The sequence below is a fragment of the Hyperolius riggenbachi genome, chromosome 6, assembly GCF_040937935.1.
Source record: "Hyperolius riggenbachi isolate aHypRig1 chromosome 6, aHypRig1.pri, whole genome shotgun sequence".
In the NCBI taxonomy this organism is placed as follows: Eukaryota; Metazoa; Chordata; class Amphibia; order Anura; family Hyperoliidae; genus Hyperolius; species Hyperolius riggenbachi.
The window spans coordinates 92916899-92940287 of NC_090651.1; the positions used below are offsets into that span (position 1 = coordinate 92916899).

Below are 23389 nucleotides of genomic sequence, written 5' to 3' on the forward strand. Positions count from 1 at the left end.
TCCGTACTGCACATGCCCAAGTTCAGAATCCCGCGTCAGCAATACGGATCTGCTCATCTTCAGAAGCACTCGGGGACACAAGTGCTTCCAAAGACTACCTGAGGAGGAATGAAGATCTATTCAAATAAGCTGGTTGAATACACTTCACCAGGGCCCAGCGCTGTAACAATGGCACAAAGAGAGGAACGGGGAGTCTCTATAAAGGATCCAGAGCCTTCCCTCTACATAGGTGAGTATCTCACATTTTTTTCAGCTCGCTTCAGTTTTGCTTTAAAAGGCATTTTCTGTTAACATCCAAAAAATGAAGATATTGGATTTATTCGTTGTTGATTTTCTTACCTTTAGTGTTTTTACAGCAACTGTGAGATTGTACTTTTTCCAAACCCCAACATAGACTTCCCCATATTGCCCCCCTCCCAGTTTGTGCTTCATAGTGATGTCTGTGCGCTCCATCTCCCACTTGTCATGGATGGGAGAGACTCCGTATACTGTAGGCTTGTTGCACTTAGGTGCTGGGTAGTGTAGAATGGTGACAAGGCCATCAGCCACAGTGGAGTGATGGTGAACCAGTTCAGCAAGGGTGTTGAAACGGCTCTCAGCTGTGACATAGACCTGTGGACAGAAGTGATATTTCAGGCATGGCTGATACTCTGGACACATCTACTTATTTACCCGGCTTTTAAACAACACTACACTGCTCGTCTGAAATCCCCATTTCGATGCAATGTTCTAGCAGGCATGTTAAAGAGACTCTGTAACAAATTTTTCAGCCTTAGTTCTTCTATCCTATAAGTTCCTATGCCTGTTCTAATGTTCTCTGGCTTACTGCAGCCTTTCCTAATTGCACTGTCTCTGTGATAAATCTTATCTCCTTTGCTCTGTCGTGTCTGTCGGGCTAAGGCTTGAATGTGTGGAATGTGCAGGGCTGCTTGTGATTGGATAGAAGTGATACACACCCTCTTGATACACACTGCCTAAAACTGTTAATTACAAGCCAGGTTTGCAGCAGAGAGTGGCAGAAACAGCACAGAGGGGCCCAGGAGGAAATAAGGAATAGAATGGTATGCTTTTTAGTGTAAGAATATTAGAGTACAGACTCTCTTTAAGACATTATGTTTGATGTGCTGTCCAGGGATTGCTTACCTTGCTTACCAAGGAATAAACAAGTGAAACCGTGCATTAATATATGCTAATACCCGGGTGTTTATACTTTCACAAAGGCCTACAACGTGTTCTAAAACAAATGAATAAACACATGCAAAATCCAGAGTGCACGTTTTCAAAGTTGTTAAAATTATCTGTATAAACAGGAAGCGTTTCTTCCAGGTAAATTGGATTGTGTGTCACAGACAGCTTATCTATGAACTTTCGTCTAGTAGTCCTTCATAAGTGTCATGGCAGATAATTTCACTATAATAGCACATAGATGCCACTGCATAGCAGTGCAGGGACAGCACCATACAGTACATTAGGTCTCCCTGACAAGAATGAACAATAAAAGCTCATGGAAAAACCAAAGTATGTTTATACAGTAGAATCCCTTTATAGTAAACTTCGGTATATCAGAATTGATGCATGAATATATTGATGCTGTATATTGATGCAGACCCACCTGAAGACTGAGTTTACTATATCCAGAGGTTTACTACAATAGGGTTTACTATAGTGAGATTCTACTGTATATCTGACCAATACATAAGCTTAATTGAGTAACTTAATATAATAGTTAACTATCCTTCATGTTAATGTCTAAAGGACTGTCTCTGCAAATCTGTATAACAGTAAGAGCTTATTTTAATGATCATGAGCAGGCCGATACCTTCTTTTAGTTACAGTACATTCATGTGCCCCGAGGACCCCCTTTAATCTTGGTGAATACTAGAATGGGGTTTATATCGGACTTGGAACTATGGAAATCCCACAGACGGCAAAGTGCCAATATACGTGAAAGCAGGTTTAGCACAATGTCAGAGAGCATTCAATTAATCACAGCATGCACCATGGAGTGGCTGTTTAACCAAGGAAGAAAATAATTCATGAAAATGGGCATTAAAGGACCACCATCGCAAAACATTGTAAAAATGTAAAATGCATATTTATAAGCGTTACATTTCCCCCAGAGTAAAATGCATTATCAATTTATTTTCTCCTATGTTGCTGTCACTTACAGTAAGCAGTAAAAATCTGACAGCTCTAACAAGTATTAGACTAGTCCATCTCCTCATGGGGGGGATTTTCAGTATTCACTTTATTTACAAAACTAACCTATGGAAAGGACCTATGTAAAGATAGAAGTCATCCTTCTCGCTTGCATGCTATTTTTGCAGCTGGACTGAGCAACTGCCATTCAGGGAGTGCTTTTAAAAAAGGAAAATCCTGAGAGAATCCCCCAAGAGAAAATGGCCTAGTCCAAAACCTGTCAGATTTTTACTGCCTACTGTAAGTGAAAGCAAGATAAGGAAAGAGTCATTTATAGTGCATTTTACTCTAGAACAAATGTACATTTTATACATATGCATACACCTGCATTTTAAATTCTACAATTTTTCGTGATAATAGATAAAGGCCTCAATTCACTAAGCTGATCTCCTGTCTTTAATAACTCTTCTGAGCTGTTTCTACAGTTATCACCATGGAGATAACTGTAGAAACAGCTCAGAAGAGTTATTAAAGACAGGAGATAAGCTTAGTGAATTGAGGCCATGTATATTAACTGGATAAGTCAAATTCCTTGTAGGTGCAAACTTACTTGGCGAAAATAAATTGATTCTATTCCTAAACCACCAAACTAGTAACAAGTAAGAAGTCCTGAAAAGGACCCCAGTGCTAAAGCAAGGTGATTTGACAACAAAAGAACCCTTTCAAGCTGCACAATTTTATATTCAGGTAAAGGTATCTTTTCCTCAGAAAGGATACTCGCTTTTGATACTTCACAGATTGCTATCTGCAGGCTGTACAAATGCAGTTACAGTAGAATATCAGCGTTGTAAGTATTGTTTTAGTGCGCAAATATACAGAACCAACTTAAAAAATCAACTAAAAAAATTACATAAAAATCTAATAATCAAAAAAAATCAATAAAATAGTGTTTTCTATATAGGCAGTACGCTATTATTTTTTTGGCAAAAAATGAAAATTAGATATATATAGCGCAACACAATCCTGTAGTCCTAGGATACAAGTCCTTTAGTTTAAACAACATGCAATTTTCATTCCTCTTTGTAGACCTTCTGGCTTTTTACACCTCCACCACACCCAAATATGGAAAGGGACTATATATATATATATATATATATATATATATATATATATATATATATATATATATATATATATATATATATATATATATATATATATCTATATCTTTTTTTCATTAGCAGAATATCAGCGTTTACTATAACAAGATTATACTGTTGTAAGAAATGGAGTTTGGATGTTGAAATCTCAAACACCACATGAGATACAAGACTACTCATTCAGTGCCCATCAATATAAAATAACTTTTCTATTTAAAAAAAAAAAAAAAACAAGCAACCTTTGGAAGCTTGTGACAGATGCATTTATATAGTGGCCTATACAACGTACCTTGCCATCAGAGGCAGTGTTGATCCGGTAATGGTAGACACGGCCCTCATAGCGCAGTGAGATTGACAGCTGGCCTGGACTGCTCTCGCTCTCACGCACCAGGAAGCTGCCATTTATCAGGCTGCTGAGGAGATACTCTGCTGCGCTGCGAGACACAGGCCCATGGTACCACGAGTGCTTCTCCAGGCTGTTCACAGGAGTGATGTAATTGCTGGGCACCCAGCCCTGGCCATTCTTAGACAGCACCTCACACCACTCGCCATTCTGGTTATAGCACAACACACGGAGCTTCTCTCCTGAGAGGGACACACAAGAGAACTTGGATTTACTATTACTGATCATTGTAACTTTTCCCATTATAAACTGTATTCAGGTACACCTGCCCCCCAACATTTGTAGATAATAAAGCAGAACTAAAGTCACATACAGCTCAGTATACCAAAAGGATAGAGAAATAAGGATTACAGAAAGGAACGTTCTAGAAAAATAGTAGTAGGTGGGGAGAAAAATAAATCAATACATTGCAAAGTGAGAAGGTAAAAAAATAGAAGAGATCAAGAAATGATTGATATTCTCCATGTGATTTATTCATGTTTGATGCACAAGGATTCTGCACGCCATCATCTTTACTACTGGCAGACAAGAAAAAAAACTAGACAGCACAAACTGCCATTATCTATAACCACACCCCCTAACAATGCGATAGGCTAAAAGTTTGTGCTTTTAATAGATATACATATGCACAGAGGGAGCTACTGGATGCTTGGAAGTTGGAAACAGCCATTATTTCCCACAATGCAATAAGGTTCACAGAAAGGAAACTGCCAAGACATCACACTGTGGGAGGGGTTTCACCACAATATCATGCATACAGACCCCCTAGAAAAGGTAAAGCTTTCTCATGGGAAAATGGGTATCGGCTGATTGGGATGAAGTTCAATCCTTGGTTAACGTTCCTCTTTAAGTCCTACGTTTTTTTAAATTTGTTAATCATCTGTAAAGCAATTCTGAAGTCGATAACTAGATTGTACGGGAGGGCTATAACGAGTAATAACAGTACAGAAAACAATCAGTGACAGAGCAAGGAGTATTACTGATTTATAGAGTCCCTTCCTCTTACGTGGCACTGATAAGAAAGAAAAGAAAGAAGAAAAGAAAGAAAGAAATAAAGAAGTACCATAATGCATATGTAGGCATAGAAAATAGTGGTCAAAGCTACATTTGTTTATATAACCACGATCTGAGCCGATACTTGTTTACTATGAAAAGGTTATTTGCAATACATTTATGCTTTGCTATACATCTGTTCAAATTGTACAACTGACTTCCCCTGAACACTGTTGGGTTGAAAAACAAAAATCTTGTTTTAAAAAAGAAAAAAAAAGAAAATAGTGGTCAAGCTTCACGAGTGAATCAGACAGTTCAAAACACACTTCTAATATTATTATTTTTGATTTATATAGCGCCAGTATCTTCTGTAGCGCTATAATATCTAACAAAGGAGAAAGCCTGTAAATGGTTACTGTAATATTAACTGGTCGCAACACTGCATTCTGTGCAGTTTTACTACCCTAATGCTCAATGTCACTAATGGGACTGTACCGATGTACTGTGACTCAGTGGCTTCCCACATTCTGCTGGACCTCCTGGTGTGAGTGTAGAGACATGCTGCTGGTAGTGCAATAGACTTGCCTGTAATTTCTGTACCCATACAAAGCCTTAACACCAAAGACATGGGGTGGCGAGTCAGCAGTTAGGTCTGCTAAGTAAAAACAGAGATCACTGCCGAGGTGGTAAGGCTTCAAAAAGATTAGTGACGCTGCCAAACTCAAAAATCAGGAGTTTCAGATTTTGATGAAATGAAAATATTTCTGCTCCCTTAGGAAAAAACAGGTTGTGAATGGGAGACATGATTGTGTTATTCCAAATGAGTAACCAGTCTCCTTTTCCCAACATCCTAAGACGTGGAAGCTGTGAAACCCTATGCCATTACCACTGATGTCCACCCACCGAACAGCTCAATGCCAGCTAATACTTTTCTCTTTACGCACGAAAACCATAAACATTAAAGAGAACCTCAGGTAAAAAATCAAACACTTACCTTAGAATGCCATCCTCCAGAACTCCACCACTGCCCGGAAACCTCCTGCACATTGCGGCGTATGAGAGGAATCGCTGCCAGGGCGCAGGATACAGCCGGTATGGCTTATCCTGCTGCTGCACAAGTTCCTGGCAGCATTAATTACTATTCCCCCTCCAGATCGCCATGGATGGTGGGGAATGATGTAATTCGGCTTCCATCTATTGCTGGAGGCCGAATTACAGGGTTTTAAAAGTAACTTCAGTTACGTCTTCTGATGGCGCGGAAGTTACTCTCTGTGCGCCGCTATAGCCGTAATTCCCAAGTCTTCTGCGCTGGATTGCCAGTGTTCACTGCACATTGCGACCATTCTCTTCATACACGAGTGTGGCAGCGCTGCACTCGCACTTTCAGGGTAGCACCTCAGCAGTACCACAGATCCGCTCGTGCATGAGTGGCTCTGGCTTACTGCGCAGGCATGCTCTTGCAGGCACAATATGGCTGTGCCAATGCTTGAAGAGAAGCGATGTCGCAAGATTGGAATCGGACAAGAGCACGACCAATTAATTTGGGAGGCCACAGTCAGCAACGGGGGACCGGAGGATGGCATGAGAAGCCTCCACATCCAGAGGCTTGCCTCTTCTTAGGTAAGCATTTGGGTAGACTTTAACAGCACAACATAAAAGATCAAAGCTCGAGACAGACATCAACATTCAAACATTTCTCACCTTTAGTGATGCTCAAAGTATTGTCTCCGCTGGCAACAAAGTCATAGAGGGCGAGAAAGAGGTTGGGGTCACTTTCTGTGGCTCCCAGCAGGTTCTCCTTGGAGCTCCAGCGGATGGCGTCATTGAGTGCTTGAGGTTCTAAGTCACTCCCATAAGGCCGATGCAATGCTTCTAGGAAAAATAAAGATGTGAGTGAGCTGATAAAAAAATGTCTTCTTTTACATTATCTGCTAACATGATGTAATATGACACACAGTATACAACAGGAAAGAAGTAGTAAGGTAATACTCTTAAGCAAACATAACACTCCCTACATAACATGGCTTAATAACAGCAACATGAAGAGTCACAAAACAAGATAATAATGGGAAAGTAATCATCATTTTTGTGACAAGTAAGAATGGAATCCGTGTAACCCCTCACGACAGCTCATCACATGCTTCTAGTTATACACCTGAATCCTATGACTACAGTGTTACTAGCCAGGAATGGTCAGCAAACTTTCACATCTCCAAGACCTGAAATATCATTGCTGGATTATAAAATAAAAAATAACCCCTATTTTTACACAGCTTAGTCTAAAAGTGCTGGACAGGAAATCTAGCCTAAGCTGAGAGAAGATGAAATGCTTCCCAGCAACATTTTGGGATGACAAAGGGAAGTCAAACAATTCCCACAGGCAAATCTCATAGAAAGCAGTCCTGAAGGCTGTGATCAGGCTAGTGTTAGGAATCAGTTAAAAAGGTAGTTAGAGGTTTATGGAGGATGCCATATTTATTTCCTTAAAAAGATGAACTCCAGTGAAAATAATGTAATAAAAAAGTGCTTCATTTTTACAATAATTATGTATAAATGATTTAGTCAGTGTTTACCTATTGTAAAATATTTTAAATCCCTGGTTTACATTCTGACATTTATTACATGGTGACATGTTTACTGTTGGCAGGTGATGTAGCTGTTGCATGCTTTTTTGGCAGTTAGAAACAGCTGTAAACAGCCATTTCCCACAATGCAACAAGGTTCAGACAGGAAACTGCCAGGAGTACCACGGTCCTCAGAGTTTCTTGTGGGAGGGGTTTCACCACAATATCAGCCATACAGCGCCCCCTGATGGTCTGTTTGTGAAAAGGAATAGATTTCTCATGTAAAAGGGGGTATCAGCTACTGATCAGGATAAAGTTCAATTCTTGGTCGGAGTTTCTCTTTAAAGAGAACCTGTACTGAGTAAAAATATTTAAAATAAACACATGAGGTAACTTCAAATGAACATTACATAGTTACCTTGCTATCAGTCCCTTTCAGAAGCTCACCATTTTCTTCTGACAATAATCTCTTCCATTTCTGACAATATTTTGTCAGATCTGAAATATATCAGTTGCTGTCACTAAAATATCAGTTGCTGTCAGTTATAGCTGAAAGGAAAACTGATGTACCAGGTAATGTCCATGTTTCCCTATGGCTCAAGTGGGCGATGTTACAGTTTAACTGTGTGCTGACCAGAAAGCTGTTATGGGTAATGGCCATTTTCAAAATGGAGGACGGAAAATTCCCTTGATCAGAGTGAACAAACAGGACGTGGGACAGGAGAAAGACACTGAGAAGTACACTACATGGAAGGTAAGTATGACTTGGGTATGCTTATTTTGACTTTTAATTTTCAGTTCAGGTTTTCTTTAAGCAATACCAGTTGCCTGGCAGTCCTGCTGACCCTCTGCCTCTAATACTTTTAGCCGTAGACCCTGAACAAGCATGCAGCAGATCAGGTGTTTCTGACATCGTCAAATTTGACAATATTCGCTGCATGCTTGTTTCTGGTGAGATTCAGACACTACTGCAGCCAAATAGATCAGCAGGGCTGCACAGCAACTGGTATTGTTAAAGGGAAATAAATATGGCAGCCTCTATATTCTTCTCACTTCGGTTGTCCTTATATGGTTAGGAACAAGTGAAAGGTTGGCACAGTAAGATTTCATATGAAAGCGCGTGTTAGAGCTTCATAAGAGAGACACAGGAAAGATGAGGCAGGAGGCATTTTGGGACAGGACAAGTAGAGAAGAATATCTGGCCGGGCTGCCAGAAGCAGGACATTTGGGTGCCCCCATAGGTGCCCATACAAATATCAGAAATTTGCGCGCCTGATATTTGTGTGGGCACCTATAGCACAGATGTAGCTGGACTTGCAGATTCCGGATATGGAATTACAGTCATGCCCTCTAACCTCTGCTGGCGTTATAACCCAATCCCTGCACCAAAGCACTGTCACATGGTGGGGGCAGCATGCCAAGAGTCAGATTCTGATCCAAAGAAAGACTGCCAGGGATTAGGAGAGCCCTATTAGAGACAGGCGAGACCACTACTCAGGTAGGAAGTCCTCTTAGTATGCAGCTTTACCCACAGTTTCATATACTGTAAAGCTAAATACAAAAATACGTTCGATGAGGCAGAACCTAAAACATAAGCAACGTGTATGGCTACCCCTGTTCATATCATTTAAAAAGCATAACTGCTTAAAATACAGTATTGTTACTACAAATGATAAACATTAAGCTAATCATCTTTGCAGGAATATATAAAACAATTTAAAGGGGACCTGAACTCAGAACTCCTCTCTGCTCTAAAAGATACACAACAGCATAACAACACTTAAAACAAAATACATGTATTTGTTACAGCTGATTCAAATCCTAAAATAAATTTGCACAGTTTCTACTTCCTGATTCATGGAAGCAGATATATTGTTTACAGCCTCTACTTTAAAATGGGCTTAAATGCTTATCTGCCATAGGCAGTCATGTGACACAGGGGAGGATCAAATTACAACTTGTGATTAGACACAAATGAGAGGGAATTAAACAGGCTAACATTCAGGGTGCATTTCTCTACGTTTTCCTTCTGTCCTGTGCAAGAGTTCAGGTCCACTTTAAACATTGACTCACATCTAAAATAGGTTTATAAGCCCCAAGATGTTTGTGTGAAATCTCTATTCATGGCAATGTTCTATCTATACACATGAGATAGGGCATCAATGTAAATGCAGCATCCGTGCATCTCTAGCTACATGCTCATCAGGCAGCCTCTTATACCAGGGTCCTTATGCAATTCTCGTTTTCTCCTAAGGACCCGTTCTCACTACAAAGTAGCAAGCGCTACCGTTTTGCACGGGTGATTTTATCGCGATTAGTGCAGTAAAATCACTGTGCACGCCTGCAATTCTCGTCGATCGTGATCAGCGCTTGTTTAAGCACTGTACCTCGATCGTTTAAGAGTCGCGGCAAAATGCTGCAGACAACACGTTTCAACATTGCTGTTAATCGCGGAACGCCAGTGATCGGCAGCAATCGTGGCACTGAGATCACTGCCATATAGTTATAATTGCGCTAGCGCTTTTTAAAGCTCGCTAATCGCTAACCGCCCCGGTGAGAATGGGCCAAAGGTCTTCTCCTAGGATACAATTTTTCATCTCCTGTTTATAATAACATTTTAACACTCTGCAATTTAGAAATTAACAAAACGTAGGTGACAAAAGTGTTCTCAAAATTATTTTGACTATTTTCTTGCTTGCTGGTCACTTAAAAATCATTTTATTGTTAAGGTGTGAAAAGATCACCTAAGAAAACTTAGGATAAAAAGTGAATTGAATAATGGCCCATATGCAATTAACTTCTGCTGAGCTTTCTCCTTGGAAATAATATTTAATCGTAATCTGTTTAGAATAGAATAACATTTCAGCACTTGAAGTTGAAAAAGTACCAAAAAGCAGGTGGAAAAGTACTGTCAAAACTATTAAAGTGGACCCAAATTAAAAATACAAGAATTCAGAAATAAAATCTATTTTCTAAATTATAATAAAAATAGCAGCCTTTTTTCCGCTGCATGATGACAAATATAAAATATTTTACATTTAATGGAGGAACCCCTCCCTTCCTTTCATATTGCCGGGACAGAATCTGGCAAACTGGTGGAGTAGCAAAGGAGGAATTGCTAATGGCTGCCACCTGTAGAACCGTAGTTATGGAAAGAGAAGGGTGAAAAGCATGCACTGAAATGCTCATAGGCTTGAAGGAGTGTTTAATTATCTTTGTATGTGTCAGAGTGGTGCAACTAAATATTTTATTTAAAAAAAAAATGTTTGGTTTGGGTCCGCTTTAAGTATTTTCTTCATTTCTGGTGCAGTAAAAGGCATTTTATTGACAATTTAAAAAATATAACTTAGACGAAAAAGTTATTTGCATATGGGCCCAAATGTCTCTACCCCCAAAACACTAAAAGCCTGTTTCAATGCATACAAGTGCTGTATGTACTTTTCCTGGGGTTTTAAAGCTTTCTTTGTGCAAACTAAGCCTACCACAACATGTACACAATGCTAAGAGCTCATCGCACAAGAGACAAGTCCCCAAATCATATTAAAACGAAAAGGGTGTAATGCGACCATTTAACTGAAACATCTAAAAAACAGGCCTAGAGACATTAGTCAGACACATCAAAGTTCTGTAATTTCAGATGGTCATCAGCAGAGAATCACATTACAATACACAGTGTTTGATCTGTTCCTGCTAAACACAAACACAGAAAATGCTCTTTGATCATCGACATGTTAAGCCCCTTTCATGTAGAGTTATTACAATCAATGTGCAGCTAGATAACAGTTTCTAAAGAGGACAGACAGGACCACAGTCCACCACAACACAAGCTGGATACAGGATGAGTGTGAGGTCTGAGGACCTGTCTGACACAAGGTCCCAGCAACTTTACATCTATGCAATGCTGGGCATCCCCCAGTTCAAGCATGGTTCAGTGGTCTGAAGGGCTAAAAGCGGGCAGCAATGCTGTGTGAAAAGAGACAGACGCTAGGAGATCCAAGAATAAGACAGCAGTAAAAATAGGTTACGCGGAAAGCCAGGGACCAGGACCCCAGGTCTCCAGGCTCCTTCCCTGACCACTAGACAGCATTTATTTTCAATATGACATCAGCCATGCGCAGTGCCAATTATAGACAGGACGTGTGTCATCTTCCAAAATAATCAGGACCTACACAGCAAACACCAGCCAGACCATTCCTTGAATACGTTCATTGTTTATGAGCATTCTGGACCACTAAAATAGACTGCCATGGCTTGTGTTTCAAAGTTATTTACGGTAAATAAATGGCAAGAACTGGAAAACACACTGGTAACGGCTAAGACAACTAATATGTCCAAAGGTAAATAAAACTTATAAAGCTACTGTCATTGATCAGTTTTGGGTGAGTTATTGCAAAAAAAGTTAACTTATACATCTACCATATCTATATTAATCATTTGTGAACAAGTCCCAGAACTTGGTGTGAGAGAAGGGGGAGGAGAGAGAGACAGACACAGACAGTCATTGCTGACACATTCCTTAGAAAGTGAGACAGGCTGTGCTGATACACTTTGAGTTGCTTCTCAGACAACACTGAGGCTGGGTTTCCACATGGAAATTAAATTATTTAGTACATTTTGCATGTGTTTTCCATAAGCCTATTCCATTAGATTGTAAGCTCGCAAAGGCAGGACTCTCTCACCCTTTTGTGTTTTGGATTTTGTTACACATTTATTCATATGAATTATGTCACTGTTATTACCAATTCTGCATTTTGTACCAACTCTATTTGTATACTAGTGCATACCATTGTCTGTTATTTTGTACCCCATGTTTGTTTCTTATTTTGTACAGCGCCGCGGAATATGGTGGCGCTTTATAAATTATTATTATTGATTTATAAAGCGCCAACATATTCCGTGGCGCTGTACAAAGTAAGAAACAAACATGGGGTACATAATACAGACAATGGTGTACACCAATATACAAGATACATAATTAGTGACAAAATACAAAGAATTATACAAAATACAAAATATAGAATTGGTAATGACAGTGATAAAAGTAACATGATAAATAAAATGTATAATGATTTCCAAGACACAAAAGAGGAGAGCCCTGCCCTTGCAAGCTTACAATCTAAAGGGAATGGGGGGACAAGAGGAGGGGTAGTATGCAACAAATATATAGAGGCTGTGTGTTTTAGGATACCTAGGAGTGCAATTTGGTCTTAGGACAAAGGGAAGTGGCCTAAGGTAGCGCATATGCTTGTCGGAACATATGTGTTTTTAGAGCGTTTAAAGGTAAAGGTTGGCGAGTGATGGATGTGTTGTGGGAGGGCATTCCAGAGGAGGGGTGAAGCGCGTGCAAAGTCTTGTAAATGTGAATGTGAGGAGTTGATTCTAGAGGAGGACAACAGAAGATCATGTGCCGATCTGAAATTGCGATTGGGTTTGTATCTGGAAATTAGTGAGGATATGTACCGGGGAGAGAGATTGTGGAGAGCTTTGTAGGTTAGGGTTAGGAGTGAAGAGCTTGACAAAAAGGGTCGGCAGAGGAAGATCGAGAAGAAAGATGAATGAGACGAGCAGCTAAGTTCAGTACTGACTGGAGAGGGGCCAGTCTGTTAGAAGGTAGTCCACAAAGTAGTATGTTGCAGTAGTCCAAACGAGAAATTATAAGAGCATGTATTAACATTTTAGTTGTGTCTTGAGTGAGAAAAGGATGGATGCGAGATATGTTTTTGAGTTGGAGATGGCAGGAGATGGTTATGGAGAGAACATGAGAAATAAAAAAGTCGAATATTACCCCCAAGCACCGAGCTCTGGGGACTGAAGTTATGGGAGTGTTATTAACATTTAGGCTGCTTACACACAGGGACATTACAGGCGCACGTTAGTGCGCCTGTAACGCTCCCCCAACGCACAGCAATGTAACACAAGTGGGCTGTTCACACTGCCCACGTTGTGTTACATGTAACGCTGCACGTTCTCCCGAAAGTGCAGCATGCTACGGCGTTAGAGCGGCTATAGCCGCGTTAGACTGTTTGCACCTGCTCAGTGGGGAGCAGAGAGGAGGCGGGGAGAGCCAGCTACAGTAGCCGCGCACATGGCTACTTAATATTCACTGCACTGGCGGCAGCTGATTGGCCGGCGGGACCACGTAATGCGGAGTGTCTCGCTCCGCATCACGTGGTCCCGCCGGCCAATCAGCGCCACTCTGGGAGACCTTATAGGGATAGAGCCGCCTAACGCGGCTCACTCTACCGTCCTATCTTGCAGCACCATACGTTGTGTTAGGTGCACGTTATGCGACCTTAACGTGGCACCTAACGCAACGTCTTGGTGTGCAAGTAGCCTAATTGTTACTTCAGGCAGGGAGGTGGACAGAGACGGTGGAAAAATTATTAGTTCTGTTTTACTCATATTAAGTTTTAGGAAGCGAGAGGACATGAAGGAGGATATAGCAGACAAGCAGTCAGGAACACGTTTGAGGAGGGAGTTAAGGTCTGGGGCAGAGAGGTACAGTTGCGTATCGTCTGCATACAGGTGGAATTGAAACCCGAATGAGTTGATTAAGTCACCAAGGCCGTGCATGTAGATGGAAAAGAGGAGGGGACCAAGGAAAGAGCCTTGGGGAACCCCGACAGAAAGCATGAGAAGAGATCTGATCTGAGTAGGAGACTGTGAAGGACCTTCCAGAGAGGTAGGAAGAGAACAATGTGAGAGCAAGGCCCTTTATTCCTACATTTGAAAGTATTTGTAAGAGTAAGGTGTGGTCGACAGTATCAAATGCTGATGACAAGTCAAGAAGGATGAGTATGGAAAATTGACCTTTGGATTTGGCTGTAAGAAGGTCATTGGCACTTTGGTAAGGGCTGTTTCCGTGGAGTGGTTAGAGCGAAAGTCAGACTGGAACTGATCAAGTAGGGAGTTATATTAAAAAATGGCTTAATTCTGCATGTATATGGCATTCAAGTAGTTTGGATGCAAATGGGAGAAGTGACACTGGGCGGTAGTTGGCAAGTGTGGTAGGATCTAGAGATGGTTCTTTAAGTAGTGGTGTCACAACAGCTTTTTTGAGTGGGGACGGAAAGATGCCAGTGGAGAGGCACAGGTTAAATAGCGATGTTAGTGCAGGCATGAGAGATGAGGATAGCTGTGGAATGAAATGGGAGGGAATAGGATCCAAAGAACAGGTGGTTAGATTCGCTTTGGAAATTATAGAGGAGAGAGGATGATCAGAGAGTGGAGAGAAGTCAGTTAGAGAGCAGTCAATGAGTGGTGTGGAGGTGGGTTTTGAGGGCTGCATGGAGAGTTCACTTCGGATTTTGTCAATTTTATCAGTGAAGTATGCTGCAAATTCTTCAGCTGATAAGCAAGATGAAGGAGGAGGAGGAGGAAAGGGGGGGGGGGGGGGGGGTGGAGAACGGAGTTGAAGGTGCTGAACAAGCTTTTTGGATCAATTATAATAATCAATAATAATATGCTAATTTTTGTGGGATGTTAATGCAAATTTTGTATGTGAATTTTAATTACATGGAAAACAGATGCAGTGTCTGAAAAAAAATGCTGTCAGTCCCCCCACACACACAAACGCATGTGGAAAATTGCATATTATGGAAACTTGTCCATACACTTGCATTGCTGTGTATTGTGGAAATGGAGCCTTAATCATTCACATCAGTAATTCAGAAAGGCTTAATCTATTGATCCTGCGGGTGACAGTATTTGTGCGTGTGTATGTATCTTAATGCCTGGTACACACAAAGATTATCAGGCAGATTACTGTCAGATCGATTATTATTCCCAACATGTCCGATCTGATTTCTGATCGATTGTCCATAAAATTAATGGAAAATAGTTTAGAAAAAACGATCGGAAATGTTGGAAATAATCGATCTGACAGTAAATCTACCTGATAATCTCATTGTGTGTACCAGGCATTAGACTATGGTAGGAACATTAGAATGTGAGGTCAACTTAGTGACTTAGTATGCAGCAAAGTGCTGCAGAAGACATTGGTGCTATATAAAAACCAGACTGAATAATAATACCAGATATAGACAAACCGCACAAGATTCCACAACTGTAACAGTAACTTGGGAAAGTTTATATTCTATTAAGGATTGGTGAAAGAGACCATGGCGCAGACTGCCTGGCAGGATAACTGGATTATGAATAAATTGACCTTGATGTCTGTGTCTGCCATGTGTGTCTGCCAGTGACCTCACTAATCCTGGATAAGTAACTAACACACGGTTGATCTCTAATTGAGGTGTTGATGAAAGTGGCAAAATAGAGAAAGTCATGAAATGTTTAAAGCGCTGGTGCTATTTTACCCTATAGCAAGTGATCTCACTGCTGCGATTTGCGCCAATCACGGGTTTTTTGCTATTAGTGTCAATCACAAAACGAGTTACATGCAGCATTTTGCCGTGATTCTGGAGCGATCGCGGTACAGTGCTTATAAAATGCTTACCGCGATCGTTCTGAATCATGGAAGTGTGAGTAGTGATTTTAGTGCGCTTATCACAGTAAAATCGCCCACGCTAAGCGCTACAGTTTTGCAATTTATAGTGTGAATGGGCCCTAAAGGCACTTTTACAGGGAGCTGTACAGGAATGACAAAGTTAAAATGGCTTAAAGGGAAGGTTCAAGCAAAATAAAAAAATGAGTTTCACTTACCTGGGGCTTCTACCAGCCCCATGCAGCCATCCTGTGCCCTCGTAGTCACTCACTGCTGCTCCAGTCCCCCGCTGGCAGCTTGCTGACCTCGGAGGTCGGTGGGCCGCATTGCATACATTTTTACGCATTCCCGTTAGTGCAGGAACATTACCACATACATTTTTACGCATTACTGGTACATTTTTACACATTGAACCAGTAATGCATAAAAATGTATGTGTTAATGTTCCTGCGCTAGCGGCAAAGCGTAAAAATGTACGCAATGCAGCCCGCCGACCTCCGAGGTCGGCAAGCTGCCAGCGGGGGACTGGAGCAGCAGTGAGTGACTACGAGGGCACAGGATGGCTGCATGAGGCTAGTAGAAGCCCCAGGTAAGTGAAACTCATTTTTTTATTTTGCCTGGACCTTCCCTTTAAACACAATGCAGGGCAGGATTCTCTCCAGAAATTATTTTCAGCCGGGTGGCAGGGAAAGTAGCCGGGTGGGGAAGTAAGGGCCCATTTACACTAGGAAACGCAATCGGGGATGCCGCTGATGGCTCGATTGATAATTTCCGACGTGTCCGATTACCGCGTGGATCGATTCCCGGCTCAATCCCCGCAGGCAGACAATGGGCAAAAACGAAGCACTGATAAGGAAGTGCATGCGAGGATGAGCGGGAATCGATCGGCGCGGACGAGCGGTGACGCGCGGCATCGAGTCATTGGCTCGGTTCCGGCGCATAAACGTACCGTCTATGCCCAGCATAATGCTGGTGGCAACAGAGTTTCTCCTTCCACTGCCAGGCAGCACTGTCAAAAGAATTCGTAATGTAATTGTTACAGCACCAATGGTGAGTCGATGTGCTACAATCCCCTTTGGAGATCATCCGATACATACCCACATGTGGATTTTAATCTGATGTAACTTTTTAAGAAGATTGCTAATAAAATTCTTTTAGATGGTGCTAATTTGATGCAGTATATGGACAGGCAACACTGTCAAAGACGTGATGCTTCTCGCTAATGCTGGGAATACACGATACGTTTCTGTACCGTGTATAGACCAGCTGATCCGGCCAGATGATAATATTCAGCTGGCCTGATCATGCCGCTCGACCTGTGCCCGCTCGATTCCCGCCGGCAGACAATGGCAGGGAATCGAGCGGTGATAAGGAAGCGCCGGCGGGGACGAGCGGCAATCGATCCGCACGCACGCGCGAGCGGGGATGCGCCAGCATCGAGCCCCTGGCTCGATCCGGTGCATAAAACGAACAGTATATGCCCGGCATTATGGACTGGGGTTACGGCTAAGATCTTTTGTTCTGATAAAAGTGCTTTCTCAATAACAATAATAATAATAGATGATTACACGGATCAGCTGAACGAGGTAGTATGCTAAGTACACACGATGCAATTTCCCATCCAATCATCGGGTAATCTTGATGAGAAGTTGTATCATGTGTATGTGTGCAAACTGCTCCCAAATGTTAACGGGATGTATTTTCCGATGATTACTTAACAAAAACGATCTCATTATCGATCGGGAGCAGATCGGACATGCCGGAAATAATCGCTTTACCCAGCGTTAGATCTATGGATACCCGATTTCCTACTACAGTCAGTAGGTAGTGTAGAACAGAAATGAAAGACCAAATACACCAACTCATTCACTAAACTTTACAAGTGTCAAATCTGATCACCAATTATTGTTTCCCTACATAAAGTATGGGTGAACGTTAAGTGATTAACATCACACCTTGCAAAACGAAAAGTTCCACGTCTGAATCTTACCGATGATACTTTCAGAATAACGTATATGTTTCCCCATGTTTGTGTAGGCGTCTTTCCAAATAGCCTATCAGCATGCTGAGAAACCCGACCAGCATGCTAAATGGCTTCCCACTAAACTGGCCTCATGATGTGGTCTAGGCACAAGACTGGGGCCGTCCTGTAATGTAGTTTACAAAGGGCAGCAGATTATGTTATCTGTGTAAAAGCATAAGAAATGAATAAATGAAAAAAAAAAAACCTCTATAACGTGAAGAGAATATACACAGTCCATGTAGATGGTGCCCCTGATGACAGTTAAATCAGGCATTATATAAGAAATGTACAGTCACCTTACAAACCACATGGAGGTTTACTCATACTCTATAAAATGTTAGGCTCCAGCCAAAATGACCAACTCACTGCATTGCTATGACTACAGCAAACAGAAAAATAGATGCTGTGAGTTATGGTGCTTTCCATAGAATCATCACCCTGGCTTTCTGCACTGCAACTAACAGCAGAGGAGAGTAGCAACCCCACAGTAGCCATTTCTTATTCCTTCGTGCTGGGAATACACAATGCGTTTTTGCGGCCGATTTGCCGTTCTATTGCTTTTCGATTCGTTTTTCCGCTCGATTCTCTTAACTTTTCTTATCAATTTCCATTCACTTCTATCAGAAATCGAGCGGTAAAACTGCAAAAACGATCGAAAGTGAGATCGAACATGTCAGAAATGACCTATCGAACCATCTATCTGCCTATAAAGCGCATTGTGTATTCCCAGAATTACACAGCTGATCTGCTGCAATTACAACACACACATCTCTCCTGTACCAGGCAGACTGCATTGCCTCTATCCTTACACTGATTACAGCACAGCTTCATTCCACTGACAGACATCCTTCTATAGACAGATCACATGTCTCCACCACCTGTGAGAGGAGCCTACAGTACAGCACATGCTTCAGAAGCCAAATCTGATGTGCATTAACAGTTAAGTAAGGCTGCTTTTAAAAGTTACAGAACTCAGAATGCAAGTTTGAGGATCATTGAATAGTAAGTAAAGCTAAGCACTGTGAGAAGCATCTCCATTCCCAGCACGCTGCATGGACTACATTAATAAACAACAGACTGTAGAATCACTAGATCTTACCAGGGCTGAATAAGACATTTCGCCGAATGGCTTTCTCCCATAGCGGTGTATTGATCATGTGCCTCTTCCCATGTGACACGTTAGCAGCGGCCGGGACCGGGCCAAGTATCATGACCGAGGAGCTGGAAGAGCAGCTAGCTGCGTGGCATAGAGGCTGTGTGTACCCACTGACAAGAATGACTGCTGCACTGGCATGGCACAGGAATCTGAAGGGCTGGGAGGGGACGGGTGGAGAGACACGCAGAGGGCTGGAGTCAGGTTACAAGCTCTGGCTTGCTACACCAGTTGCTGTAAGGAGGGAAGGAAGCACAGGCAAGAACTGGGAGAGAAAATGTAAACTTCCTCTCTGAAAAATCCAAGGATGGGAAGACAGGAATGAAAGAATGGCAATGACACTAAGTGACAAAACTTCTGTCAGCATCTGACAAGTGAGAACACAGCTGTATTCCCAAGAAGTGTAACTTCTGTCATGTTTCATATGTGCCCACTCACATTACATGACAGACAATCTATGGTGGTTAACCGGGAAGTCTAGTGAAGTATTGCTGCCCTAAATGCCAACATCAAATCATATGCAGGGCATGCAAAAAAAGGAAGGAGAAATCTATCCTCCTGTGTAGCCTGCAGTTAAGAGATCTGCAGGTATGAACAGAAAGGGTAAGCAAGCATAGTTTTAACCAGGGCTGATTTTTGTACCCACTCCACAGCCTGCTTTTAACAAATATACTGTATCACTCCAGTAAAGGAATATAAATGTCATATACTGCACTGAAAATGTACCTCTAAGTTCAATGCTGCCTACATAGTTTTCAAGGACAAAATGACACTTAGGGCCCTTTTCCACTAGCGGCGACTGCGATGCTGAATCGAATCCAATAATGGTGTGATTTTTAGTGAATGATAATATCATTGAGATAAAAAAAAGAAAAAGTTTTTAGTCAATCCACAACAATGAAGTATCAAAATTTGTTGCACTTTCATCAAAAAATCTGCCATGCTGATCAACCAGTTCTTTGAAGGACCTCTGTCGCAAAAATCTTAAAATGTAAAATACATGTTAACATATACAAATAAGAAGTAAGTTTCTTCTTCGGGAGTTTAATGAGCCATTAATTACTTTTCTCCTATGCTGCGGTCACTTACAGTAAGTAGTAGACATCTGACATTACCGACAGATATTGGGCTAGCCCATCTTCTCATGGGGGGTTCTTAGGGTTTTAAAAGCACTTAGTGAATGACAGTTGCTCCGTCCAACTGCCAAAAAAAAAAAATTGTACGCTGAGCTGGGAGGCTGTCCAGCATCTTTGTATAAAACTTCTTCAGGGAATGTCTTTATAAAGAATAAACGTCATGCTGAGAATCCCCCATGAAGAGATGGACTAACCCAAAATCTGTCGGTAATGGCAGATTCTACTACGTACTGTAAGTGACAGCAACATAGGAGAAGAGTCATTTATGGCTCATTTTACTCTGTAAAAAATGTACTTCTTATTCGTATGTGTTTGAAATGTTTGGATTTGTGACAGCTCCTCTAAATGATGGCTAAATTATGAATAATGCATCATTTAGGAATGATTATGCCTACTAGCTTCTCTGTTTTCTAACAATAGGATCTAAATAATCGGTTTGCAAATAGAACGATTCACTAAAAATTCTACCATTCCTGCACATGGCCCCCTTTTACTTGTGGCCGCACTTCCTGCGCGTACGAGCACATCTGGACTGGCATGCGCAAGTAATGTCTACACAGGCCTAGTAGTACGAAACCAGGGCTCATATGCAAGTCACTTTTTCTCCTGAGTTTTCTCCTAGGAGGTAATTTTTCATCTTCAATTTAAAATAACTTTCCAGCACTTTTCAACTTAAAAAGTACCAAAAGGCAGGTGAAAAAAAGTACAGCCAAAAGACATTTGAGCATTTGTTTGCTTGCTGGTGGTTTAAAGGCATTTTATTTACAAGTTGTAAAAATATCACCGAGGAGAAAACTCAGGTGAAAAAGGGAATTGCATATGGGCCCATTTGCGCATTGCTTTTTTTCCTTATGCATGAGCGCTTTGTTGCCCAGTCCAGATGCGCACGGACACAGAGCTTGTCTCATATATTGTAGAAGGACCCACTTCCGGAACGGAGGGCGTAAGAGGTAGAGTTAAACTATGCATAGCATGGCTGCTTGTAAGCAAGATTATGAATACAACTTGCTGCCCGTGGCGGGGGGGGGGGGGGGGGGGGGGGGGGTTAACCTTCCCTCTGCAGTGGCCAGCAAGTTGTACTCTTAATTTTGATTATGAGCTGTGGAGCTATGCGTGGTTCAACTCTAGTCTGAGAATCTGGGAGGCCTCTGGACTATACAAAGACTTTCACTACTAAGGTAACTATTTATTCCCCATTTTTGGTGCTTTCACATAAGATGCATTTCCACAACTGCTATAAACATCTGCAATGCATCCCTTTAGGAGTGTGATGGAATACTTTATACAAATTACTCTGTTATATCCTTATAAGCAAGGCATACTCCGACTTCAGGTACCCAAAATGACTTGGTCTCCTCGATTCCGACTCCTTAGTCTAATACTTACCAGGGCTATGGATTTTAAACAGAAATCTTTCGACTCCCGACTCTGACGGCTCAGTTTATGAAACCACCGACTCCATGTACACAAAATTGCTCCGACTCCTCGACTCCAAAGCCCTGGTTACAGAGAAGGGTGCTGTGACGCTCAGGTCTCTGCTGTATGATAAACCACCTGTTTTCCCCTCTTTGGTATACATTCTCTATATACACAGTTACTTTAGAACAGGGCTGTGGAGTCGAGGAGTTGGAGCAATCAACTGAGGAGTTATGAGTCAGATGATTTTTGTACCAACTCCACAGCGCTGGTAAGAATTAGACTTAAGGTGGCCACACGCCATACAATTTTTTAAAATTGTTTTAATTTTAAAATATCTGTTCAACTCAAGAATAGCAATCATTTTTTCTGACTGATTGTAGCAATGTACCACACACCTATGTTCAATTTTTTCCCGTCATGAATAAAATAAATGAAAGCTCAGAAAAAAATTGATTGGAACTGTACCTCAAGTAATTACTTAAGGTACAGTTCCAATCAATTTTTCTGAGCTTTCAATACAATTGAATTGATACAATTCTTGATAAAATTGGTCTGAAATTAAATTTAAAAAACTGGAAATTTGATTGGATTTATCGTTCGAAAACAAAGAAAAGCTCTTGATTTTTTGGGACAACTGAACAAAATTATCAAATTGGTGAAAAATTGGATCTTTTAATTGTATGGTGTGTGGCCATGGTGTGTGTAATTTGCAATTGTATGCTGTATGGTGTGTGGTCATTTTACACTTAATCAGTTCTCAGTTATAACTGAAAGGACAACTGATTTTCAAAGTAATGCCCATGTTTCCCCATTGCTCCGTTCCCACTATACGCGGTTTGACTGAAAGATTTTTCATAATGCACTGCTATGGAGAAGAAAAAAAATGCGTACCAACTGATTAAGTGTTAGAGGACCCTGAAGTTGAGGAGTCAGAGCAGTTTTCGGTACCTGGAGTTGGAGTTAGTGGTTTCATAAACTGAGGAGTCGGAGTTGGAGGATTATTGTACTGACTCCACAGCCCTGCTTTGGAAAATACCCGACTAAAAACATGGAAGAGAGAGAACCAGCATGACAGCCAAGAAACACATTTCTCTTACAACGCACATTTATAATAACTTGTGCAGAATACATTTAGGGGATACACCATATATCAGTTGCTCTGACTGGAATCTGTTGCTCAACTTCAGTACAGAAATCCACCCTGACTGGTAGTTACTTTTTTTATGAGGCCAGGTGCTTGGAAATAATTGACCCTGTCAGTCCTGCTGGCACTGCTGAACTGTTCCATTTGCCAGTAAGGCAGAAGCAGCCCACACTTCCGGTACAGACAGACAGCAGCTGGTTTGGCCCAGAAGAGCTGGAAATCTGCATGTGTGTTCATTCCCTCTGCATTGTCTGGCACAGCTGTCGCTGGGATACACCCATGCAACAGGCATGCAGCAGCTGGCTGAAACAAAGCCACTGTCACAGCCAAGAAACCATCAACATTCCACTACAGTCAACAGCCCCCACAAGACATGTCCAAATGGGAGTTCTTTAAAGGAACAGGCCAGTAAAAATGGAAGTAATATGAATACACTGCAACTTTCAATGATAAACACTGCTTGGAACTAGTGTGAGGTCTGGCTGAAGTGAACATGAAAGTGCCACACACAGAATTTCAGTCTCCACAATTCAAAACACAACAAGCAGCAACACTGCTAATGGGGCACAGCCAGGATATTAGTGCTGGGAGGTGTTCTGCTGATCCTCTGCCTCTAATGCCTGGTACACACCATGCAATTTCTCATCAGACGGGTCGAACTGATTATTTCCAACAGGTCCGATCTGATTTCCGATCGGTTTTATAATCGATTTTCTGATCACTTCTATACAAAATCTATCAGAAAACAGATCTGAAATCAGATTGGAGCTGTCCAAAATAATCAGCTTGACCCGTCTGACAGGAAATTG

General features: G+C 41.5%; 1 protein-coding gene across 1 annotated transcript in view; it reads right to left on the reverse strand.

Annotated features, from left to right (window-relative positions):
• The window catches only part of ABL2 (ABL proto-oncogene 2, non-receptor tyrosine kinase), a 92649-nt gene that overhangs the window by 29028 nt on the left and 40232 nt on the right, over positions 1-23389 (reverse strand). The window contains exons 2-4 of the mRNA XM_068239663.1: positions 6397-6567; positions 3589-3884; positions 340-612 (exon numbers count right to left, since the gene is read on the reverse strand). Of these exons, the coding sequence (XP_068095764.1) occupies positions 340-612; positions 3589-3884; positions 6397-6567 (740 nt within the window). The remainder of the gene's footprint in view (positions 1-339; positions 613-3588; positions 3885-6396; positions 6568-23389) is intronic.